This window comes from Carcharodon carcharias, chromosome 6 (assembly GCF_017639515.1).
Source record: "Carcharodon carcharias isolate sCarCar2 chromosome 6, sCarCar2.pri, whole genome shotgun sequence".
NCBI lineage: Eukaryota > Metazoa > Chordata > Chondrichthyes > Lamniformes > Lamnidae > Carcharodon > Carcharodon carcharias.
The window spans coordinates 123,002,590-123,030,177 of NC_054472.1; the positions used below are offsets into that span (position 1 = coordinate 123,002,590).

At 39.6% G+C, this 27,588-nt stretch overlaps 1 protein-coding gene across 1 annotated transcript in view; it reads left to right on the forward strand.

The window, feature by feature from the left end:
• Positions 1-25,928, forward strand: part of LOC121279018 (EMILIN-2-like) — a 70,887-nt gene extending 44,959 nt beyond the window's left edge. Inside the window, exons 5-8 of the mRNA XM_041189768.1 lie at positions 2,458-2,658; positions 15,092-15,127; positions 19,921-20,052; positions 22,566-25,928. Coding sequence (XP_041045702.1) covers positions 2,458-2,658; positions 15,092-15,127; positions 19,921-20,052; positions 22,566-22,897 — 701 coding nt within the window. The 3' untranslated portion in view covers positions 22,898-25,928. The remainder of the gene's footprint in view (positions 1-2,457; positions 2,659-15,091; positions 15,128-19,920; positions 20,053-22,565) is intronic.
• The last annotated feature ends 1,660 nt before the right edge of the window (positions 25,929-27,588 follow it).

Genomic DNA, 27,588 nt, shown 5'->3' on the forward strand with positions numbered 1-27,588 from the left:
TCTAATAGCTTGGAGTTGATGTTTTTCCCACGCTTAGAATCTTGTGTGATGTTGTACTGAATCTCCTGAAACAGCAAACATCATCCTCCCTCCCCTTTTTCTGTCAGTTGTACTTACAAGTAACTCACCATTTTGGCCTCCTTCTGCAATGATATGTAACTCTAATTCACTGCAGCTTTTAATGCAGCACTTTAACGCTACTTGTTATTTGATTAGTGTGGGGTGCATGCATATCCTAGAGAGTCAGGCATCTATATTTCCCTCATTAATATGATACTTCACCTGCTAACCCAGCCAAGAACTGTAGGAATTCATACACAATACTATTCGCAACTCCTCAGATACTGAAGCAGTCCATGTCCACATGCAGCAAGAACTGTATGACATTCAGGCTTGGGCAGATGAATGGCAAGTAACATTTGTGCTGTACAAGTGCCAAGCAATGACCATCTCCAACACGAGTGAACCTGACCATCTACCCTTGACTTCAATAACACTATGATTGCTGAATCCCCACCATTAAAGGCCTGGGGATCACCATTGACCAGAAGTGAACTGGAATGGGCATATGAATAGAAACAGGAAATGCTGGAAAAACTCAGCAGGTCTGGCAGCATCTGTGCAGAGAGAAACAGAGTTAATGTTTTGAGTCTGTATGACTTCTTCAGAGCGTCGGTCGGACTCAAAACATTAACTCTATTTCTCTCTCCCCAAATGCTGCCAGATCTGCTGAGTTTTTCCAGCATTTTCTGTTTTTATTTCACGTTTCCAGCATAGCATTTTGCTTTTGGCCATATAAACACTATGTCTGCAAGAATGAAGTTGGGAATTCTGTGGAGAGTAACTCAACTCCTGACTCCCCAAAGCCTCTCCATCATCTACAAGGCACGAGTTAGGATTATGTTAGTATACTCTCCACTTGCCTGGATGACTGCATCTCCAACAACACTCAAGAAGCTTGACACCATTCAGGACAAATTAGCCCTCTTGATCGGCACCCCATTCATCCTCTTAAACATTCACTCCCTCCTTCACTGTCGCACAGTGGCAGCAGTGTGGATCATCTACAAGGTGCACTGCAACAACTCGCCTAGCCTTCTTCGACAGCACCTTCCAAACCTGTGACCTCTACCACATAGAAGGACAAGGCAGCAGACACATGGGAACACCTCCACCTGCAAATTCCCCTCCAAGTCACTCACCATCCTGACTTGGAAATATATCACCGTCCCTTCACTGTCACTGGATCAAAATCCTGGAGCTCCCTTCCTAACAGCACTGTGGGTGTACCTACACCACATGGACTACAGCGGTTCAAGAAGGTGGTCACCTTCTCAAGGGCAACTAGAGATGGGCAACAAATGCTGGCCTTGTCAACAATACTCACATCCCATGACAAAATATACACTATTCTGTAAAACAGGGCTGGAGTTGTGGCATCTACAGTAGCTACAACTTAAATGAGTGTTATAAAGTAAATAAGGCTGGGGCACAATTAACATCTCGCTGTATAATGTTTAGCTGCTCCTTTGGAGGCAGCAGGACAGCAACAAATGGAATTTGTATATAATGGTGAGCCCTATGCTGCCATTTATTTCTCCTGGGAGACAAGCTGCATCAACATTTCATCCAAAATTCACTCACTGCCTTAGATAAAATTATGGAACAAATGTTAAATCAAGTACTTGGGATCGTTTTAGCCATTATAGTTGTATCACATAGTTGTAAGTATTGCTTGTTTCTTTCACTTCTTGGCGTAATGAGACACCCTGAATTTGTATGAAATATGAGATTTTGTTGGGAATTAGCCAACCAAATGGGATTCCCACCATTAAATTTCTTCTGGTGGGATTACCATTCTCATAATTATACTCACACTTATTAAGTATTGAACTGTTCTAGACAATTAAGCTTAATAGTATAATTCTTAATGAACTAAGCTGCACTGATTGATTTAAAGCATCCTATTCTAGATGTGTGAATGTTACAGTTTCAGACAAAATTTCTCCTACTGAAATCAAAACCAATTTTTAATGTTATTTTAATTCCGATTGTCTCTTTCTGATGGTACAGATTCAAGTATAGTCCATTTGTGCTGGCTGCCCTCTGGTACCACACAAGGAAAAATTCTTCACTTATGAAACTCAGAAATTCTGAGTATAGGCTGTTGGACTATGGAAGACCTCATTGCTAAGCACTTTTCGGATTTGTCATCAGGCTATTTGACTGTGAAGCTCATCATAGCCAATCCTGTTGTCATCACCAGATTAGACTGGTTATCTCAGAACCGACCAGGAAGTAAACTTTGAACCTTCCTGGTCTGTATGGCTCATTTTCACATTGTGTAATGAATTTTCCCAATGGGGAAGTAAACATTTCTAATGCAAGCAACGAGAGCCATAATTTTACCAAAGTGAGACATCTGAAATAACTCGAGATTCTGTTTCTTTTAATTAGTGGAAAAAGGCGAAGCGGGACCTCCAGGCCCACCCAAGCTACCAAGATTTCCACCTATCACAGGAACAAGCTATGGTGTCATTAGGGAAGTAGGTTATGCAGGCCCACCAGGAACAATGGATACATCAGATGTTAATAGTTCTCATGAAACAAAGGAACAACAAATTACACCACCTCCGAATGGAGGTACTGAAGTACCCGGTGAGTACAGTTATTATAATATACTGTAATATGCTGTCAGTACATTAACATTGTTGTAATTATAGAGGGTGATCTTTTTGCATTGCTTTACTAGTTCACTGTAAGATATACTGCTATTCTTAAAGTTTTGAACCCAAAAAACTGTTGAGAAGTTAAGCTCTAAATTTTTTGCATCTTAATGGTGCCTTTATTGTATAGAACTGTCACTTGGAGCAAGTCTGACTTCAGTGTCATACAGAAATTGGACAACACTACAGAGTATCACTTCAGGAAAGGGTTCAATCGAAGATACTGTACTAGCTGCTGACCTTCCCACAACATCTGGAAATGATTGTAACCAGAAATTTTAAAGTAGTGATCTCCACTTTTAAGTAAGAGCTGTTTTTGTGGTGCTGCTGATGCTCTGAAACTCATTGCACAATATAAATGAATTAATTCTACTAGTACTGAGAGCTGTCAAATATGCACTATCTGAAGTGGTTCTATACAACATAAACTATTCCTAACTGAACATAAGGAATGGATTTTCCGGATGGTGAAGGTAACATTTCTGGAATTGTTTGATGAGCTGTTAAATGGTTTGATGGGGTTGTCACATTTTGTGATTTCAGACTCTGTCATAATAATGTAAAAATAATGAACACTCTTTGTAACCCCACTGCAGTGGGTTGCCGCTTGACCTAAAGCTAATTTTCTAATTCCTCTTTCTTGCATTCCATTCTGACAGTGTACCGCTAGCTTCACAGTTCTCTCTGTTTCTTTTTAAAACCTGATTCCAGTGTCAACGTTCAGTCAAACAGAGTCTATTCCCCCAAGCAGAATCCACCAGCCTGACTTAACACTTGACCTCTGCTGAGTTCAACTAAAGAGAGTTGATGCAGCAGCATTTAGTGTGAATGATCAATGGAATGTCAAACTATCTCTCATTGTATCTTGCCTGCTGGCTCAGATGGCCCTCTGAAATCCAGTTTAATTGTGCTAGCTTTGTTGTCTTGTGAATTTAACTCATTGAGATCTAAATTTAACACATTGGTAACATTAGTAGCATACAGAACACAAAACTGTCCCATGATGACATTGTAAGAAAACCAAACAAGTGATAGGAGATTACATAGTTTTCTGGCTCATTAAACCGATTGGCCTTTCTTACCTACACCTATGTTGTAATGATGTCAACCATACCTCAGTAGATGCACTCACCTCAGAGTTAAGAAGTTCTGGGTTCAAGCTGTTCAAGTGACTTAAGCACAAAATCTAGACTGTTCAATCTAGCAGTGAGGGAGTGTTGGAGGTTTTTAGATGAGAAGTTAAGCTGATACTCGATTTGCCATCCCAGGTGGATGTAAAAGCTTCCAGAAACTGTTTGAAGAAAAGCAGAGGTCACCGGCTATCTTGGCCAATATTCCTCTCTTAACCAACACTGCTAACAACATCATTTGGTCGTTTACTTAATTGTTGTTTGTGGTACTTTGCTGAGCCCAAATTGATTGGCGTAGTTCCCTCAACAGTGATTACATTTTGAAAGGACTTGATTGGCTGTGAAGCACTTCATGGCAGGTGAGGACATGAAAGGTGCTGTATAAATGCAAAACAAAAACAGAATTACCTGGAAAAACTCAGCAGGTCTGGCAGCGTCGGCGGAGTATAAATGCAAGTTTGTTCTTCCTTTCTAATCCCGTGGCTTTCCTATTCTAAACTGCTTGTTCACACACTGCAAGAGCTCCATCTGCTGGGGTTCTGTGCTGAATGTTAATAGTTTGATCAATGATATAAAAACCAACACCTGAAGTTTTCTGGAATATATCAGGAAGCATACAGCCTGTGAGGAAACTGCTGCCCCTGTCATGTCTCATGTTTATGCAACCAAGAAATAAATATCTAACTGAAATAAAATTCATTAAAACCTGTGTTATAGACCACTAGTTGTGAGCAATTTGCTGATATTGGTAATGAGCCTAGACAAGTTGACAGTCTAATGCTAAAGGGAACACCTAGCTAACAGTAATTGCAATATGATAGAATTCAACCTTAGATTTCAAAGTGACAAAATGGAATCACAAACCAAGGTTTTAAAGTTAGGTAAGTTTGACTTTGGAGGAATGAGGCAAAATTTGACCACAATAAGTTGGTTTCAATTATATAAGTATTTGGTAGAGTGCAAAATCAGACATACCCTTAAAAAGCAAGGGCACTACTTATATAATTAAACAACTCTGGTCAACTTTGGAAGTGAGAGATAGTATAAAATGAAAAAAAGTGCTCGTACAAAGGCATAGAACAGTAGGGATCCCATGGAATGGGAAACATAAAAAGAACAGCAAAGGGATACAAAGAAAGTGGTAAGAGCTGGAAAAAGGGAATATAAGAAAAAATTGTGAGGGATAGCGAGGATAAAACTAAAGGATTTTACAACTACATTCAAAGAAAGAGGATGGCGAAGAGAAACGTGAGCCCCTCAATGACAGACATTGATGTGATGTTGTAACTGGAAATCAGGATATGACAGACCTACTAAATAATTACTTGGTATTGGTCTTTACAATTGAGGTTCAGGATAAAATAGCAGAGGTACAAGGAAAACTAAAAATAAATCAAGGTGGGGGGACTAACTGGGTTCAATTTTTTTTAAATGGTGATGGAGAACCTAATATTATTCAAGATTGACAAATCCCCAGGACCCGATGATTTCTGCTGCAGGCTATTAAAAGAAGTAGGTGAGGAAATTTCTGATGCATTAGCCATGATCTTCCAAAACTCTCTCCCTAGTTAAGAATTGTTCCCTTGGGTTGGAAAACTGCCAGTGTCTCTTCACTATTTAAAAAGGGCAGGAGAAGTAAACTTGGAAATTATAGACCTATTAGTCTGACATCAATTGTGGAGAAAATTTTAGAATCTGTTAATAGGGACAGAATGGCTGAGCATTTGGACAAACATGAGTTGATCAGAGAAAGCCAGCATCAGCATTGCTTTGTAAAGGGTAAGTTATGTCTAACCCTAGTTGAATTTTTTGAGGAGGTAACTAATGTGGAAGATAAAGGAGTGTTAGTCGATGTGATTTATATGGACTCCAAAAAGCATTCAGCAAGATTCCACATATTAAAGGGCTAATGAAAATGAGAGCAGATGGAATTGGAAACAACCTATTGATTTAGACAAGGCAATAGTTAGGCGTTGGGAGACAGAGAGTAGGGATATATTATTCATGTTATTCCCCAAGGAGCTGTACTGAGACTTTTCACTATGTTTATATTTAATTTTATATTTTATATATTTTCACTTGCATGAAAGACTTCAGAGCAGGATATCTAAGTTTGCCACTAACACTAAGTTAGGTGGCACAGTAAATAGCCTGAATGGAAGCAGAAAGTTGCAAAGGGACTAAATGTGTGAACAAAAATGTGGCAGATGGAGTTCTATGTGGCAAAGTGTGAGATCATCCACTTTGAACATAAGAAAGATAGATAGACAGAAAGATAAGCTAGGAACTGGAGGAGCAGAGAAACTTAGGGTCTAAATTCAGAAATCACTAAGTGTTAGTGGACAGATGCAAAAATAATCAACAGCAAGTTTATACAACATCTTTATCATAGTAAAATACACCAAATAGTGCTTCACAGGAGCATTATTTAATAACATTAAAAAGTGTAATGGCATGTTGCCTTCATCTCAAGAAGTATGGAATGTAAAGTGTGGAAGTTATGTTACAGCTGCACAGAATTTGTGGGAGGTGATGGTGTAGTGGTATTGTCACTGGACTAGTAATCCAGAGACCTAGGGTAATGCTTTGGGGACCCGGGTTCAAATCCCACCATGGCAGGTGGTGGAATTTGAATTCAATAAAAATCTGGAATTAAAAGTCTAATGATGACCATGAAACCATTGTCAATGGTTATAAAAACCCATCTGGTTCACTAATGTCCTTACTGGGTCTGGGCTATATGTGACTCCAGACCCAGAGCAATGCCCCTTGAACAGGGGCACTTAGGGATGGGCAATCAATGCTGGCCTAGGTAGTGATGCCCACATCCAATGAATTAAAAAAAGCTCTATGACATTCCATTCTGGGCACTGCACCTCACCTCAGGGAGGATAGATTGGCCATGGAGGGGATGGAATGCAGATTCACCAGATTGATCCTGGAGCTGAAGGGTAAAATGATCAGGGCAAGTTGCGTAGATTGGGCTTCTATTCTCTTGAGTATAAGGGTTTGGAGATGATCTGGCTGAGATGTTTAAGATGATTAAAGGGTTTTATAGGCTAGATAGAAAGAAACTATTCCCTTTGGTGGGAGAGTCCAGATCTAAGAGGACATAACTTTAAAATTAGAACTCCCAAAAAGCTGTTGAAGCTAGACCAAATGAAAATTTCAAAACTGAGATTGGTAGATTTTTGTCAGGGTATCAAGGGTTACGGAATTAAACCGGGTAGATGGAGTTAAGAGAGAAGTCTGCTGTGATCTAACTGAATGATGGAACAGGGTTAAGGGGCTGAATGTCCTCTTCCTGTTCCTTTCTTCAGATGTAATAAGAACATAATGTAAAATATAATTTTGTCAAATATAATTGAAACCATAAACTATTTACTATACAGCGACATCTTTGACATTACAATTCATCTACTAACACATCAAAAGAAGCTTCACGTGGAACTTGGCTTGCTGCAACAGACATGCCAGAATTTTTGGCATCGTACCTGATTTGTCATAACCTTGTCATCTAAATTTGAACTGTGACTCAGTGGAAATATTTGCCAATGTGGAATATGAAGTACAATTAAAACAACATGTACTTGATAGCTGGAAAGAAGGTGAATCACTGTATATGAAAGCTTCACTTCTCTAATTCTCACTAATCTTTTGACTGATGTTTTAAACAACATAGCCCAATTTATGTCTAATAATTATTTCTATCTGCAAATACACCAAAACACCGTGATCTGATTAGGCTACCTTAGATCTGCCTTTGTATCTGTCTATACCCAATTATAATATGGGAACAAGTTTAGTTGGAAACTGGGCAGATGGGGAGTGAAAATTGTCCAGACAACTTGCCCATGTATGAGTCGCTGGGAGTTGAATGGCAGTTGTAATTTTCACCAGTTTTCTTGAGCAGGCAGCAAAGACACCGATCTAGAGTAGTAATTGGGGTACAAATGCAGTCTTAACATATTAGCCTAAATGGAAAATGGCATTGAGGCCTGCTAGGCTACCCCAGAGACTAACAAATTGGGACTAGAAAAGACACAAAAAAATTCACTTTTCTTGTAAGGCCAGGAGGAGAAGATTGCTCCACTTGACCCCACAGTGAAAGCTGAGGCATCCTTTGAGATAGACTCGGCCCCTACCCTCTGATCATCAGACCCTCCTGGCATTGCCCCGGGAGCCGATCCCACTGTCTAGGCCATGCAATTTTTCACTGTCTGCCACCGACTTCATGTCCAGAAAAGTTAGGAAGGATTTCAGTAAGGCCTGGGAGTTAAAATACACCAGGCCTCGTTTCTGGAGCAGAGTGTGTGTTTCCAGCTGCCCAATGAAAACTGTTCTGGAATTAAATCCTGTGCTATGTTTTGTGGTTCCAGCAGATTGAAATAATCATGAGACACAAATAGACACAGATGCTGCGGCTGGCATCGAATGTATTTCTCAGATCTCATCATGTGCTGCAGAATGATATATTGTTAGTTTGGTACACAGACTGTAATGTAGTAGTGACTGTAGTGTAATAGTGACTGTTGTGGCCTTCTGGATAACTTATGTATAAATGCATATAACAATGTAGTTCCTAACTCTTTTCCAATTATATAACAATATAACATTACATTTGTTCACATAAACATATAGACAGATAATTATTCTCGCTCATACGCAGGTTTACACTTGTACACAAACTTACCCGCACTCTTGCAAACAAAATTATTCAATTATGAGCTGTATGTCTGACTGACTCAGGCAACAAGTATGTAATATAAAAACACCATTGTATTCAGGAGAAACAAGCACCACTTAGTTCCAACACAAACAACGACAACAAAAATTGCTGGAAAAACTCAGCAGGTCTGACAGCATCTGTGGAGAGGAAGACAGAGTTATCATTTCGAGTCCGTATGACTCTTCATTAGAACTTAGTTCCACTTGTGCTCCTGGCAGCCCGGCTTCTGGATCCAGGATAAACTCAAACAATTCTGCAAATGTAGGTTGAGGTGGTAAAAAGTTATTGCTACCAACAGAGTGAATGCTGTATTTACTGTCTTTGTCTTACATCTGCTCAAGATCTAATTATTAATCATTGCCAATAACTGTGAAGGAAGTTTATTTTTCCAATAATTTCTTCTAAAGTTCAGCATTTGTTTCCCTATAAACACAAAAGACTGATGTTTTATTGGCAAAAGTAAAGACTAATATTTGTATAGCCCTTTACATGACCTTGGAATGACCTAAAACATTTTCCAGCCAATTAAGTATATTTGAAGTGTAGTCACTGTTGTATTAGAGGACACACGGCATACAGCAAGGTCCCACAAACAGCAACATAATGACTAAATAATCTGGGTTTTTTGTGGATGCTGATTGAGGGATAAATATTGTTCAGGACACCCAGACATAACCCCCCTGCTCTTCTTCAAAATTGTGCCATGGGAGCTTTTCTATCCATCTGAGAGCACAGGTTGTTGGTGGGTGTGGGGGGCTTGGTTTAACATCTGATCTGAAAGATGGCACCCCAGGCAGGAGCATATTCCCTCAGTACTGCACTGGAGTGGTAACTTAACGGATTTTTACATTCAAGTCTCTGAGCAGAACTTGAACCCACAACCTTCGAACTCAGAAGAAAGATTGCTACCCACTGACCCACAGCTGATGCCGCAGTATTTAAAAACTAAATGGATGAATAAGAAGAATTACATTTATGTAGAACAACATTTATGTAGTATCTTCTACACATGACCCAATTCTGGTTCACTTCTAAGAACAGAAAATATGGAGTACATGCAAATCAGTCTGGCCAAGGCATACAAGCACACAGTCCAATTTTATGATAGGATGTAGGAAATTATAAAATGGAAATTTCACAGCCAGAAACCGAGACTGGAGAAAGGATATATGGAGAAATATGTGCCAGGATTTTGCCCTCATCGTGCGGGCTCGGCAGGGGTGAGCAGGAGCAATTGGGAAGCCAACCTCCGCCAGCAATTGGAGTGCGATTTCACGCTGATGGGCCAATTAAGGCTCACTCAGCGAGAAACGCGTGCTGCAGCGCTCAGTGCTGCCTGTGCTGTTGGGGGTGGGGGGGAGGTGGTAGTGGGGGCAGAGTGAGCGTGCAAGTTCGCGAGTGCACACAGGAAAAGCTCCCTGAGGCATAGAGCTGCCTCAGGGGGATGAAGAGATTTAAGAATTAAAAATAAAGAATTGTAAAATGTTAAAAAGCATGTCCCCTCATGTGATTCTGTCATATGAGCAGGGACATGTTATTAATGAAATGTTAATTTTTTAATTTTATTTTTAATTGCTGTTAGACACCTCATCCCGCCCGTGGATGAGGTTTCCTAAAAAAATGCAAAAGCCGGTTGGTCTTTTTGCCTGCCTGCCAACTGTAACGTTCGACTGGCGGTGAAAAATTTCATTTAATTGGTACCTGAAAGGCCTTAATAGGCCTGCTAATTGTCCTCCGCACGTGTCCGCTGACCGAAATATTGTGCGAGTGTGCGATGACATTGGGACGCTCACCCAATATTATCGCGCATCATTTTACACTCGTTTGGGTTGGGCACGCGTCTGCCTGATGAACGTAATATGTTCCGGCCATGTAATGGTAAGGAAGAACAAGGACATGACAGGACTTAAACATGAGGATGAGAATTTTAAATTTGAGGTACTGGGGGACCCAGGAGCCAATACTGGTCAGTGAGTACAAGCTTGATAGAAAAGGGATCTTGATATGCAGTAGAATACGGGGAGTAGAGGTTTGAATGAACTGATGTGTCTGGAAAATAGGAAGCTGGCCGGGAGATCATTTGAATAATTGAGTCAGGAGGTAACAAAGGCCGTTTTAGTGACAGTTTGACTGAAATACTCAGGTGCATCCCTGGGCAATTTAAGTTAAAATAAATTATTTGAATTTGTATAGAATTATAATCAGATTATTTGTGGAATATTATTTACAGTTTTAGGCACCTTTCCTTCAAAAGAACATTTATGCAGCAGAGAACGTTATGATTTAAATGCTATGAAGTTAGACTAATGGACCTGAAGTAGCTTTTAATAGAGAAAGGGCTGATGGGGAATGTTTGGGGATTTAAGTTATATTCAAGGCTAAAAGGGTAGCTTGCATAAGTAGACTGATTCTGGGAACCAAACTCTGCACCTATTTTGTATGTCATGATTGCTTTAGCAGACCATGGGACTAGTAATAGTTCCTTAAGTTTAGCATATTGTATCAGAAACAACATGACATATGCAAAAGTTCTTCAGTCTATTCCAAAAAGGTGGTAAATATTACACAATCAGACCTTTACATTCAGGATTAAACTAATAGTCTCCTTAATTTATAAGTAAAATAGTACACAGAAACAGTGAGACATGACAAATTACTAATGGTACAAATACTTACAAAAACAATAAATATGGGATCAGTTCACAAGACGTTCAAATATCCCCTGTGGAATGTATTTTGTGCACAGCACTATCTCTGTATGAGGAGTTGGTGGAGGAGGAGGAGGTAGGGGCAGTGAAGATGGTGTAATGTTGTAGGCTGGGAAAACATTGGGACAGATAAATATAGGGTATTTTACCAAATTCTGTTCCCAGTTGGGAGCACCATGCGTGGAAGTGCACATCAGGTATTTAGGTGCATGTTCCTTGCAACATTATAAAGTAAACGGCACAGAGTTCATTTGATGGGGTAGGATCTACGCCTGGAACAGGAATTGGTTGAATTACTCCTCTATTTTGAAAATTTGTTTCTTTATCTTTGAGTTGGAAGGAGCATTGCTAGGAGATGAATTGGGTGAGATAGAATAGAATTTGTGATAGGGCCCTCGGAAGTGCATCCTTGAAGGCTGAATGGTCTTTTGTTGAATGCTTTATGAATTTAGATGCACTCTTATTATTATGATGTTTTCTGATTAAAAATATATTTTTCCTTTGAATCCAACTTTGTATGATCCCTCCTTCAGTTTAACATAAAATTTTCTTGATGTTTGGATGGGCACAATGTTGTAATTCAACCCTTTTCAGAAAGGGTAAGTTAAAACACGGACAAATGGTAGTAATGGCCTTTCTCTTCTCAACCCAATGGACCTGCTCATATTCATTCCCATGGTTTTGATGGCATGATGGCCTGAGTCGTAGACTTCACAGCCGGGTTCAATGCTTCTGTTGCTTTTGGACAGGATGTCAGTTTTACTGGACAGGATTGGCATTGCACATCTCGTCCCTGAGGTAAATTGCTTCTTTGTGCTAAAGTGTTCCCCCTCGTGGTCTGGCCAAGAATTACTGAAATTTGCTTAATGTGGTTTGGGAAGTCATGGGCTGTCACTTCCTATTGTCCAGCATTGGATTTGGGAGCGTACCCCAAAGATTCGCTGGGGAATCCCTCTCGCAACTTCAAAGGTAAGGGTTTGCATAGCAATTTCCCAGAAGTGCACACTTCCTCTGGGCAACTGGCCTGACCTGGGAACCATCTGAAAATGCAATTCAAATTGCAAACTTCGGATGGTTCCGGCTGTGTTACACAAATAGTTACTCAGAAAAAATTAGAAGAATTAAACCCTCTTCTAACTTCTTGGTAACTATTGTAAAGGCCCCCACCAGTACATCCCAACAGGACTATACTCCCTGACACCCCCAACTCCCCAGGGGACTCCCCTCACACCACTGACACCGCCCCCCCCCCCAACCCCAGGGTTCTCCCTCTACCCTCTGACTATCCCTCCCCCTCCCACACGGTATTCCCCGACTCCTCATGGGTTTACCCCCCTGGCCTGACCCTCACCCCCCTCACCCCTACAGGCCCGACCCCCCATATGGGCCCCCCATCACCCAACCCGACCAAACACCCAACTCCTCCCCCAAACCCCCCAATGTCTGACCCCCCACGCCCACATTCCCCAATGTCTGGCAACCCCCCCCCCAACTACCACCCCCCACCAAATTTCCAATCCCCTACCACTCCCCAACCCCCAGCCGACCTCTGATCCCCCACACATCCCTGAAATCCTATTCACTTACCTTGGACACTTACCTTCTTCCTGGCCTGGGATCTTAAAACTCACCTGGTTTATGGCAGCTAGTGCTGTAAAAAAGGGGGCGTATCCTCCTTCAATCCGACTCAGCTGGACTGCGACACTGGGCTTCGGAGACAGCTGCGCTGCCTGGATCTCGCCTGGCCTGAGTCAGAAGGTTGGGTGAGACAGGCACAGAAGAAATTTCCCGTAAACAATTGGGCATGGAGTGGCAATCTGACACTGATTGCCACTCTGAGGAAGCTTTGGCCCCATGTGTGGTTAGTGAGTCTGAGTAAATGGTGAGGTTGCTATTTGTTGTCTGGCTCGAGAACTAGCACTGGAGTCTTCTAATCCAGTGGTTCTCTTACTCTGTTCCAGGGACCAATGGAGGTCTGTGAGGGTCCTCCAGGTGGTCCTTGGGCCCAAAGTGCAGGTCACTGACACACAACGCCATGGGTGAGGCCATGTAAGAAAACTAGCCTAAACTCTCACCCCACATCACTCATGTGAGGTTTCACAACTGGACTAGCTCTTGTGTGTGCAACACTAGTCATCATAAGGATGAGCAATAACAATGTCAGTTCTGAAGAAGAGCCATTCAGACTCAGAACATTAACTCTGTTCTCTGTCCACAGATGCTGCCAGACCTGCTGTGTTTTTCAGCATTTCCTGTTCTTATTTCAGATTTCCAGCATCTTCAGTATTTTGCTTTTATAATAACAATGTAATTTTATTAGCAAGATTTATCTTATTGCTGATTTGATTTGATTAATCTAGATGTAAGATTAGTTTCTGAGAAGAAGACTATGGCGATGTTTTTATAACACATTAGAATGTTTCAAATAAATATGTTCTCTTGTAGTATTAATGTTTACAATATGAAAATGTCTATACTTTTGTTTCTGGCATGAATTAATAATTTACTTATAATATGTAATTAAAATATAAATTCATAACATTTTGCAGCTAAAAAGCAGGAAAATGTTTACAGTTTCCATAAGTTCCTGTTAATCCTGATGAGTTTCGTGTTGGCAAGCCAAAGTGGGTGGGGTGGGATTGGAAGGTGGTTGGCAGGGTTTTTTGCCCTGCCTAACTGGTTCCTGGACCACTTAGGCAGGGCAGCAGGAAAATTGAAGAATCACTGCACTAATCAACTTTTTTAAAGTATGCAGATTTGCTTTCCATAATTCTCAAGCTCTTTGTCTTGCTGAACAAATGTATTGGGGACAGGGCATGGGGAGTGGGTAGGATGGTAAATACTTGCCTCTGCTTTCCCAGCCAGAGCTTCACGTGGCAGGAATGCAAATTGAGAATTTGGATGTGCAACTCTACATTTGCCTGCCCATAAAAAATCCTGGTCTGGTATGTGTTAAAAATGAAAGTTGATTCTATTATAATTCAGATTTAGAATTTGTAAAGCAGGGCTAAAAGTAACTGAGTTACAATAAATAAGGGATGCAAATAACTAAGTAATAGTTTTAGAATGGAAACACTCTGATAAGGAGGAAGTGGCAAGATTCAATTTAAAAGAGACAGTTTACAATTATTTGAAGAAAACTAAGCTTTGCTGCACTTGAAGCCATTATAAATGACATTTTTTAAAAATGTGGACATTCTTTGACTCCTTCAGTAGCCAGCACATTTTGTGATTTTTGCTGACTCAGGCTTTGATATTTACCAGCTGGTTTACAAGTCACCAGAATGTTTTGAACAAATACCAATGGCGTATTTATATTTAAAAAATATTAGTGCAAAGGTTCACACCAATGTTGCTTTCATAAGGCCACTTCTACATTTCCAAACTGAGTGCCCACAACCAGAATATACTGAGAAATTGTGTGTGCATACTTCATCATTTTTTTGCCTATTAAAAGAATGGACATTTGGGTGGCTGGAGGTACTTTAAGCCTCTTTCTTGGGGGGTGGCAGTATGACATCATCTCCATCCCACAGTCGGCTTCCATAGAAATACAGGCCCCTGATTTCAGACAGCAGAGAAAGAAGCCCACCTACTGACCTGGCAAAGTCTGTTGGCGTCAATGCCAAAGACTCCTGGTGGGCCAAATTTTCAGGGGTTGCAGGCCAATGCATTATCTGGGTCCTTGTAAAAAAAAAAATACACCAGTTTCACTTTCACTTCAGTATGTCACTGGCTATTTAATAAGAAGAACAACTATGTAAACACAAATATTTAAATAATTCTTTTCTCCCCCAGGGCATTTCTTGACGTTTGGAGCTCCAGGAACTTCAGGTATGCCTAGGTCATAGATAATTAATTATACAACTTGTGATCCTCAAAGTTAGAGACTCACCTAAAAATATATTCACCTTCTATTTTATATTAGGTGTTCACTGAGAAACTCAATGGTGATGGTTTATTTCTCCACAACTGTCTCTGTGACTTTACTGTGACTCTTAAATGCATTTGACTTTAATGTCATGGTAGGGTTGCAGTTAAGGTGCTTCTACATTGGTGTATCCTTTGTTTGGATCATGAAAGAGGAATGAGTCTGCACTGGCTCTCTGTATTAATACTGCTGAAATTTTCTTCCTGCAGCAGAGTCATAGACCCAATTTTCATAGCCCTGTGATTCTCCACGGCAGTAAGGTTGGCAGTTTTATCAATGCCAATGGAGGGATCCAGCTGATGGAGGCTGGTGGCCCACAATATAACCTACACAAGTGCCCACATAAAGTGTCTAACTGTACTGAGGATGCTTGTGGTAGTGCCCACATTCTTAATACCTGCAAATAAACTCCACTGAAATTTTTAAAATGTCCACTGGCTTTATAAAGCTGAAACTGCACCGCATTCGGAAGACACACCAGCTCCACTCTGATCTGGAGTCAAGTCATACCTCAACTCGGGTAATGTATCATGGTAGCACAGAAATCACTTTGCAGCGAAGTTATGGTATAAAAGGTTATAGGACCATATGCACTTACTGCTTCTGTAATAATTCAGTTGCTTGTGTTGTGGGCTTTAGGATATTTACATGACTAAGTGGTAAGTACAGTTACAAATGCCATTTGTTCATAAAATGGAAACAGAAAATTTTGAATAATAGTTGGCAGATCAGGCAGCATCTATGGAGGGAGAAAGGAAATCAACACTTCAAGTCATTAACTCTGTATCTCTCTCCAGAAATGCTGCCCAAACTGCTAAGTGTTTGTTCCGAGATTTCCTGTTTTCATCTCAGATTTTCAGCACCTGCAGTATTTCACTTTTGTTTTAGCCACTTGTTCATTGTTGTCTGACAGCTATAAATCATAATGTCTCTGGTCACTGGAAGTTCTTCAATGGTGGTAGAAAGCCTATACAGACCAGTGATGGGTAAAATACTATCCACGCTCTATCAGTGATCAGGAAAGCAGTACTGTTGGCCATCTACAATGTCATAGCAGTATGGCACAGTGGATGGTAAATGCCAAGCTGCTCAAACCCCAGAGGGAAACTTGAAACAGCTGCCAAAATGATTTTTGCAATTTGTATAGTATGAGGAGCGGTTTTGAAATCAGGAAATGATGTTCCCGACTACTTGTGATGATTTTATAGTGAAGTAAACATTTATTAAAAGAATAAAGAAAAAGCAACTAGAACACAATAAACACCTGAATAGCTTCACACATTAAACAGTACTTTAAAATACTTCCACAAATCTTAACTACATTCAGAGCTAACCTTCCCCTTTTCTGTTCAGCAATTATCCTTATGAATTTTAAAATCTATAGAATTCCAATAATTTTACCACACAGTGTTTTTTTCCTTGGGGTGTACTCTGAGGCTGACAGCAACTGGGTCTTTACATTGTTTTCTTGGAGTTCTGACCAGCTACCCTGCTATCTTCTTGGAGATCTAAGCAGCTACCCTCTCACATAGGCTTTAATCTTTCCTTAAATGTGTTCCTTCCCTTTGATCTCTCTATTGTTTCAACCAGTCTCTTCAGAAATGCTTTCTTCCCAGAATTGATTAAATCGTTCTTTACTTCAGCTTTTAGACTTGTAAAAACAAAGTTATCCTATCTTTACCTCACTTCCTTACATCTTTTTATAACTTGCATGCATCCCCCTTTGAACTAAAGCAACTCAATTCAAACTATTCCTGTTATTGCTTTATGTAAAACTCTGATTGAAGTTCCTTTTGGCTCATTAATATATCAAAACAGCTTATTATTGTTGACTTTAGACCCTTGCCGTCACTTCAATTACAGCCTGACTTCCAGTACTTCAGAAAATATGCCAGGATTATTACCAGAAGAAAAATATTATGCTTTCTTGTTTTCTTGACGGGTCCCAGGCATGGCTGGAGGCTTTTCTCTTTTACAGGCGGTTTCCCCTTCTGAAGTCAGTAGCACCTGGCTCATTTAACTTTCATAATTTTTGAATGTAGCATCTCTGCTGCTTTTGAACTTTGTCTTCTAGCAATATTCCCTCTGAACACCAAATATCACTATCCCATAACATTAAGGATTGACTCTTTGTCCCATAAAATTTGTATATCTTTGCCAGCTCCACCTTGTACACATGAAAAGACTTTTCCTTCACAGATGAAATCTTTAAAGATGTCTGCAACCTGCCTTTCAATATTCCTATGAATGGGCTGTGAATCCATTTTCACACCGTCGGCTAATACTTGTGCTTGCTTTTCTACTTGAACAAATCCTACCAGCTTGTCTTGTTCTAAAGCCTTTGACTTTACAGTACCATTTGTAGTCCCTACTAATCCGAAAGGTTTCCCATATAACCCCCAGCACATTGACTTTGTATGGCCAATATTATTACAATGAAAACATTTAAGCTTTCTTACATCTCTTCCACTCTCAGCACCTTCCTTCCTGGTCTGAGGTAAAATCTCCTTAGAATCTCCAGCTGTTCCTTCTCTTCCTTGACTGCCTACCTTCCTCTCGCCTTCCCATTTTCTATCTTTCTCAGATTTAAAAGGGCATTGGAAAAAAGGTTTTCATTTATGGACAAGCTCATAATCATCTGCTCTCTCTGCTGCCTGCCTAGCAGTTTAACTCTTTGTTCCTTCACATGGGCCCTTACTACTGAAGGAAGTGAATCTTTAAATTCTTCCAAAAGAATTACTTCTCTAAGGGCTTCATAGGTTCTTTCTATTTTTAATGCCCTGATCCACATGTCAAAATTATTTTGTTTGACTCTTTCAAACTCAATATAAGTCTGTCTGTGCTGCTTTCTCACATTTCAAAATTTCTGTCTGTATGCCTCTGGAACCTTATTCACTGCATCATATTCCCTAGATATTTATTCTGGCAGTGATGCATATACCTCATTAGCTCTAAACCAACCTAGAATGTAAAAGCAATATCCAAATTTCTGTGTCCTCTCGTTCTCGATCCTTTCACAAGCGGGAAAACTTTCTCCCTATCTGCTCTATCCAGTCCCCTCATGATTTTGAACACCTCTATCAAATCTCCTCTTAGCCATCTCTTTTCCAAGGAGATCAGTCCCAACTTCTCCAATCTATCATTATAACTCAAGTTTCTCATCCCTGGACCCTTCTTGTAAACCTCTTCTGCACTCTGTCCAATGTGTTCACATCCTTCCTATAGTGTGGCACCCAGAACTTTACACAAAACTCCAACTGAGGTCTAATTAGTGTCTTATATAAACTCAGCATAACCTCCCTGCTCTTGTACTCTATGCCCCTATAAATAAAGCCTAGAATACTGTATGCCTTATTAACTGCTCTCTCCACCTGTCCTGGCAGCTTCAATGATCTATGCACAAATACACCCAGGTCCCTCTGCTCCTGCACACCCTTAAGAATTATACCCCTTATTTTATGCTGCCTCTCCATGTTCTTCCTACTAAAATGAATCACCTCACACTTCTCCACATTGAACTTCATCTGTCACCTATCTGCTCACTCCACCAACTTCTCTATGTCCTTTTGGAGTTTTATACTGTCCTCCTCACTGTTTATAATGCTTCCAAGTTTCCTGCCATCCGCAAACCTTGAAACTATCCGCTGCACACCGAGATCTGGATCATTAATATATATCAGGAAAAGCAAGGGTCCCAATACCGACCCCTGGGGAACTCCACTACAAACCTGCCTCCAGCCTGAAAAATATCCATTGACCATTACCCTCTGTTTCCTATTAGTCAGCCAATTTTGTATCCACATTGTTACTGTCCCTTTTATTCCATGAGCTATAACTTTTCTCACAAGTCTGTTGTGTGTCACTGCCTCGAATGCCTTTTGAAAGTCCATGTACACCACATCAACAGCATTACCCGCATCAATCTTCCCTGTTACCTATTCAAGAAACTCCAGCAAGTTAGCTAACGATTTCCCCTTTAGAAATCCATGCTGGCTTTTGCTAATCAACCCATATTTTTCCACATGACTACTAATTCTATTCGGAATAATTATTTCTAGAAGCTTCCCCACCAGTGAAGTTAAACTGACTGGTCTGTAATTGCTGGGCTTATCTTTACAACCTTTTTTGAACAAGGGCGTAATGTTTGCAATTCTCCAGTCGTCTGGCACCTCCCCTCAGTCTAGACTCAAAGATTGTGGCCAATGCCCCTGCAATTTCCACGGTTACTTCCTTCAATATCCTTGGGTGCATCTCATCCGGTCCTGGTGCCTTGTCAACTCTCTTTCCAGTTCATTCAAAGTCATTGTTACATGCCTTAGTGGACACAGCTCTATGCTTGAAGCTGTGCATGGTTATAGAGTTGCATTCACAAACCCCTGGATAGTCCCATTTTGTTCGCTAGGCATTAATAACCATGTTCTGCAGTCACTTTCATGGTCTAATTGCTTTTACATAAAATGAGATATTCAAAATACAAAGATGATAAAGTACATTAGGCCAAACATTAACTGCAATGATTTGATACAGCATTTTTCTAGATTTTATGGTGCAATTTTTAGTGACTGGAATGTTGCTGTGTATGCTGAAATTCTGTTATTTAAATTGTGCAATATTTGTTATAGCTTATATTCCCTGTATTATTCTTCAGTTCACATGTGATGCTGCCTGACAAAATCATTTCTCTGTTCTTTTTCAGAAAACAAAGCTGCTCGAAAGCATGTTTCTTTTTCTGTGGGCCTCACCAAAAAACCTTTCATTGGCAATGCAGGGATAATCCGATTCAACAAAGTTTTAGTTAATGATGGACACCATTACAATACAAATACAGGTAACAGGTCTTTCAGAGATTTTTTCTGTGTCCTCATATTAAGAGCTGAGACTGGCAATTTCATGCTTTGCACACTAGATAGCAATTATTTTTAAAGGGCTAGCATGGGTCAGATGTTTTGCATGACACTCTTACGTTGTTCTAAAGCTACAACCTCAGCAAAGTGCCTTATTTTTGTTCTCCACATATTTCTGAACTTCGCTAACGAGGAACGAGACAAATTTTGCTAGAATTCATTTCTCTTGTTCATCTCAAGGGTTTGAAGACTTTTCTGATACTTTTTGAAGTTTGCTTTGCTTCATATCTGATGCTGATAATCCACTATTTCAACAGCTCTAAAAAATTAATACAATGGAGGCAAAACTCTTAGAGAGATTTCATATAGGAACTAGCAACATACTAGAATCTTGAAAATAATCTTTGAACCACATGGATTTTAAGCAATGGCTTACTTACTTCAAGTGCCCTAAGTATAGCAAGTGATGTTATTTCCCAGATACACTCAGAAGTCAGCATTTTCACTCCCTGTATCTTTTTTTAAATAAAAAATTATAGCACTTGGGCAGTGCATTTTACTTCATATGGTAAATGTAGAAATTCACCATGTTTATCATTTGCTGTGACACCACATCAAATCATAATCCCTAGTGACAAGACTTAGAGGTAGAAATTGGGCCTTCTCGTGTCTGTTGTAGGGTCACACATGAAGAATGACAGCACCCATGGAACTAGAAGAAAACTGCTTAGGAGTGGGGAGCAAGTAATGAATGTTATAGTGCACAAATAAATGCATTGAAAAAGTACAAAATCAGTACAAAAGCACAATATATAATTTCAGGCTGCAGATGGAGGCTACATTGGGATAGACCTTGACTTTGTGAGATAGTGTAAAACAGATCTAAAAGCAGGAAATGCTGGAATGACTCAGCAAATCAGGCAGATTCCATGGAGAGAGAAGAAGAGTTAAAGTTTCAGCTCTGGGACCTTTCATCACACTACAAGTTAGAGATATAATAGTTTTTAAGAGAGCAGTGAGGGAGGGAAAAGAGGGAACTTGGAGAAGAGGACAAAAGGGAAGGTTGGTGTTTCTGGCATTTTATGGTTTTATTTTGGATATCTAGCAGCCGCAGTACATTGCTTTTGTTTTACTGCAAAACAGGTGATTGTGAGTTGGCAGCCTGTTTTAATGTCTCCTAATTCTTATCTTCTTGAAGTCAATGAAAGATCCGGGAGAAATGTAAAACTACCAACTCACCATCACCCATTTTACGCTATTACATAGGGTAGAATATTCCCCCTGTTGGACGGGTGGGGGTTATGCGGAGGCGAACGCAGACCTGATCGACGCCCGCGATCAGGTCCATGCCACTATTTTATGTGGCGGGCCAATTAAGGCCCACCCAGTGTGACTTGCACCCGGAAGTGCTGTGCGAGGTGCCTCAGGGAGATAAGTTTTAAGTTTTAAAAGGTTAATAAAGTGGAGAAGTAATTTTTATGACATGTGAAACTGCCACATGAGCTGGGACATGTGCATTAATTTTAATAAAAACTTGTGTGAAAATTTAAAATCATTCATGAAACCTCATCCCGCCTGTGGATGAGGCTCCATGGTCTGAATCTTCGGCATGGCGAGGGGGCGGGACCCGCTCGCCGAGGCATAAAATGACGTGGGGAGACATTGGGCATGCATCCCGATGTCACTGCATGTCATTTAGACTTTCAGTTCGGCAGGCGTGCAGCCGAGTTAGCTGTGCACCAGCTGAACTGTCAAAGTCCTATTAAGGCCATTTAAAAAAAGCAATTAAGCAATTACCTGAGCTGCCTGTCCAACCTTAAGATTGGCGGGCAGGTGAAGAGCCCAGGCGGCCTCCGCAATTTTCATGGAACGTTGGGCCAAAGAGCGCAGGCCCTAGCTCAGGGAACCCCCCGCCACCCACACACGGAGCGCACAGAGCTTCCGGGTGCACGTCACGCTGGATGGGTCTTAATTGGCCTGCTCACATAAAATGGCCACACGGAACCGATTGGGGCGCCGATTGGTCTGCCCCCGCCCTCAAACAATCCCCCCGACGGTGGAGAGAATTCTACCCCATGGACAATGCGACGGTCGCCTGGGTTCTTCACCTGCCCGCCAACCTTAAGGTTGAACGGCAAGCTCAGGTAATTGCTTAGTTGCCTTTTTAAATGTCCTTAATAGGCCTTTGCCAGCTGACTCGGCTCTGCACCTGCTGAACTGAAAGTCTAAATGACGTGTGGTGATGTTGGGATGCACGCTTGACGTCACCCCTCAGCTTTTTACGCCTTGGTGAGCGGGCTCCGCTCACTGAGCCGAAGATTCAGGCCATAAAGTCAAGATGCACTGCCTTGGTAGGGGTAAACAATCATTGCAGTTTTCACAGTGATGCAGTATTTTGATGTGAATTTTAAAAGGTCATAAATTCATAGAAATATGAACCACTTTCTGATCATGGATTGTCTTCTTTAATTACCTTTCTTGGTTGGCTTTATTTCAGGTATCTTTACAGCTCCTTTTGAGGGACAGTATCTCATCACTGCAGTCCTTGCTCCTCAGAGGAATGAGCATATTGAAGCTATCCTTTCAGTCTCTAATCAAAGTGTCATGCAGATGGACACTTCTGGCTTTCGAATAGAACTGCTGGAATCTCAAAGACCCATTTTGGGAAGGCAGACTTGTGGAGGTGTTGGAATCTTCAATCTGATCCTGAATCTGAAAGCTGAAGATGAAGTGAGTGTCATCGTGATCGATGGTAAACTGGTCGACACAGTTGAGATGTACTCAACTTTCAGTGGGACTCTTCTGTATGAAACATCCCCTCAGAGCTAGCCAATTAGAATAAAGTTGGGCAATCAGGAGATTAAAAAACACTGATCTTGAGGGAGGTGAGATGTGAAGAGGATGTAGATTTTCCTGAATTTCTGGCATTCGTTGTCAAAGAAAATACTTATCTTTTATAAAGTACCAATTCAACTTTGTTAAGCATAAACTCCACCAAGCTAGAATTATGGATAAGCCTCGATGTGACTTATGATGTCACTGGTTTGGGTCTAAATATATTGTTCTTTTAAAAATATATATTTCCGAGAAATTGAGTTAATCTCTTTAGTGTGCGGTGGCCACAAAGTTTTATTAATTCCTATCACAGGATCTATAACTAACCAAAAAGAAAGGCTTACTTTTACTGTTTAAATATTGCTTACTTATCACTTATTTTGTTGGCAACTTTTACCAATAAATTGTCAGTATAATACAGGATATTCAGTGTTATACAATTAATTCCAATAGAAGTCTAAAGAAAGATTAATATGTAATACCCATAATCTTAATAAAGTTAAGGCAATCTACATGCATGATGATAAACAGAAGTGGCAGAGTTTGATTATTTGATTTCTTTTATTAATCTGGGTGGTTCTTTTAGTATTTTCAGTCATACGATAGGTGAATGTCTGGTCTTAATTTAGCAGATAGGATTTATTTTCACATTTGTCACTGTATATAATATTCAAAATGAGTGGTTATTTAAATCACCAGTGAGAAATGTATAATTATTTAAATATTAACTATATCGCAGCTTATATTTTAGAAATGCCTGCCCTTGAATTGTAATCTAAATTGTATGTTTGTTGTGCTGTTTGTTCTACCATACTACTGATCCACCATTGAGGATTTTATAAGTGGCAGCTTTCTTGGCACAAGGTAGATCAGAAAGACATATATATATATATAAAAAATGGCATCATAATTCTAGAGGTAGGGGAAAGAATTGAAAGTGATAAATTAAGACCTTCAGTACTTCCTTCCCTTCTCTTGCCAGTTTCATGAGTTTGCATTTAACATTTTAAATAGTGTCAGAGGGCATAAGCAGCCACCTTAGTCTTTTCTACTTGCAATAAGTCAGACAAGCAGAGATTATTTCCTTTGTGTACCATATGCAACAATACCAAAACCACAAGATCAAGCATATTACTTATAATCCTGAGATACACAGCATGGAGAAAATCTCCCCTCATGGTTTCTTACAAACATCATGGTATTGTGCGGGCCGCCGTTCACAAACTTATGAGAGTAATAGAATTTATATATTTCTCCAAAAAGCTAATGCAGCCAGTGTAGGGTAGAGGGATGGAGAGGGGCTTTGTTTTCCACCTAATATCATTATGGTTTTAAAAATAGATGTAGAAAATATTAAGTATGATATGTAAGCAATTTGGAAGTGGCTCCTATAAATTACTAAATAATATTTGCTGAATAAAGTAGTTGGAGCTACCATGGTGCTTGTAAAAAAAAAAACAAATGTTATGTTTTTGTAAAAGAAATGGAGTGAGTAAAATTGCTACGGTTTTGCGAATTAAGTAAGTTCTATGGTGGGAGATTGTAGAAGATGGAAAATAATCCATAATTAATTGATCACACCATAACCCACTGTGCATTTTGGGTTACCATGGGGTTTATTTTCTGTATTTCACAGCCACCCTCAAGTGAAACACTTCTGAACGAATGTACAAGTACTACTACATAGTGTATAATATTTTTGTTAGCAATTTATATTAATAATGTAACTTAAAATCACAGAGGTTCTGCATACACTGAAAATTAACATAGATCAATGCCCTGAAAAAATTTGTCCCTCTCCCACATAGAAATAAATTCTATATCTAGCTTAACCTGCTTTAAGTAAATTGGTCTATTTAAACAGTGTCCTAATACAAGTCATCAGGGAAGCTCTCAGTTGACAAAAAACTAGTAAAAAAAAATTATATTTGAAATTGTATTCAGAACAATAAATATTTAATGTAGTTCAATGCTATTTCCCTGCAGTTGGAGTGGATGTTGTGATCATCTAAACTGTCCTTAGATAACTACAAATAAATAAGTTCTAATTTGAGACAATACTCATTAAAATTTGAAAAAAAACTCCTTTGTTTACTTATACAACTCTATTCCTTATATAATATCTCAAGTCTAACCATCATACTAAACACCATGAATTAAATGTTCAAGTGCAGACTCTCGTTGGGAACCATAACTGAAAAGCCAGTTCTAAAGATTTTTGCTTTTGTTTAATCTTGGCTGGAAATAGTATAGATTATTTGAACATGAGATAACACTGTAACTATAAATATTTGACTTGAAATGAATTGGAACACCAGTTCTCCTGTTTTAACATATTGTTTTTGAATCCTGTACACTGTACTGATGTTCATAATGGAAAAAATCCAATTCATGGATGAAACATTGGACCCATGGAAAGCTACAAACATGTGTAGCACTTTGAGCTAACCTATAACAAAATTCTTACTATTTAAGAAACACATCCAATTTTATTAGTTTTAATTATATATTAACCTATATGTATTGAGTCAATTATGCATTGGCAAATAATGCAGATTTTATGAAGTACTTTTTGATTCTTTAGAAAAAATAAAAATATTAAAAAGTTATACATTATTTTTAACCGACTAAATATTCACACAAAAGTATTTAACAGTATTTTAAAACCCACTGCCAATCTGAGAACATATAGATATACACATGAAAATGATTGTACTTAAAGTGAAGCTGAATTTATTTTTGATGACTCTCTCATACCATAAGTCTCTGACCTGATCCCCTGGGAAGATGAACCCGAGGAAAGTATCTTGGTTACCATTAAGGTTAGATTACTGAGCCACCTCAACATAGTCTTGAATAAGAAGTCTTACCTGTTTATTAATCAAGTAAATATTCAGCTTTACAAAACAATTGGTGAAAACTATAATTTGTTATCTGCATGTAATTATTTTTGTATGGTTACTAATTTCCTGCCTACCTTATACATGCAATACTTCATTGTTATTAATAAAATAATTGAATCATCGATACACTAACTGGAGATGCAAATTTTATGGTTTTGAATGATAAATCTATGCAATTGACAAACCAGTTCAAAACATGTCAGTTGAACAAAGTAATGCTGCTGGGTAGGTCATTCAGTGCATGATTCTAATAAAATTTAGCTCTTAGACTGTATAAAACATTACAACATCCACAGTTTTTGGTCATGTTTTTCTGATAATTAATGTGATCAATTAATGTGATTAATTGGAAAATGTCTGGAAAACATGCTAGTTGTAAACTATACAACACTGATTTTTAGGATCATGGTCAGAGCATTGCTATAGCTATGCTTTCAGTTCATATGACTGGAGTGAGGATATGTAGAATTCCTCATGAATTGTGGGACTTGTAGCTATACTTCATCAAGATAATGGACCACCGAAGTCTTTAAACCTTTCCTTTATGGCATCAACTTTGATATAGTTTTCACCATGAAACAAAATAAGATTTATATTATCTTCCTAAGTGTTTTGTCTGTACTGACATACTCCTGTCTTGCTAGATATCTGTGGTTCTTCTGTTTAACGTAAACATACCAAACATATGACAAGGATTGGTAAAACAATGATGTGGGTTCTTTATTTGAAGATAAGAATATATAGATACAGTGTCAACTATGAGGCCATGTAGACACATCTGACCTGTAGGGCTGTTGCTGTATTCTGTCTAGAGTCATGGAATTACACATCACATCCTGTCTTGTGATGAATAATGATGGACAACAGTTTAAAATATGCCTTCTTAAAGGCTTTTGTACATTAGCTCACAACAATATCTGGGAATGGCATGAACGCCAAACACTGTATTATGACGACATTAACATACCTTTATTCAGGCCCTGGACAAACTACAACATGCAGTTGCAACAGGAAAAGCATGCAACTAGACTGGATAAGTGAGTGACTGACACCAATGAATGCATTTACTTTCACTATAACTGCTGATGGTGACTGGCTAGGCATCAGGACCAGTTGCACATGCACACTCAGCTTGCACTATGTTCAGTGCATGTACAATTTCTCACACCACTGATCAACATATGACTGTGGTGCACCTCCAGCTCATAATGGGCCTGCATTTTCTGACCAAGATTAGGCACTGTCTTGTGCCACTAAGGTGCATTTTATTTGTACATTAAAGGCCAACGATTGTCAGTGTGCTATCTTTATCAGCCTTCCATCTCATGAGATAATAATTTGCACCTTGGTGGTCAATGCTGTTAAACATTGCCAGTGTGACTGAGGAGCTCAGATGGTGTTGAGGTTCTTTAGTGTGTTGGAGCTGCACTCACCCAGGCAAGTGGAGAATATTCCATTACACTTCTGACTTGTGCTTTGTAAATGGTGGATAGGCTTTGGGGAGTCAGGAAGTGAGTTACTCATCACAGAATTCCTAGCCTCTGACCTGCTCTTATAGGCACAGTATTTATATGATTAGTCAAGTTCAGTTTCTGGTCAATGGTAATCCCCAGGTTGTTGATAGTGGGGGATTCAGCGATTGTAAAGCCATTGAATGTCATGGGGAGATGGTTAGATTCTCTCTCATTGGAGATGGTCATTGCCTGGCACTTATGTGGCATGAATGTTACTTGCCACTTGTCAGTCCAAGCCTGGATGTTCTCCAGGTCTTGGTACATTTGG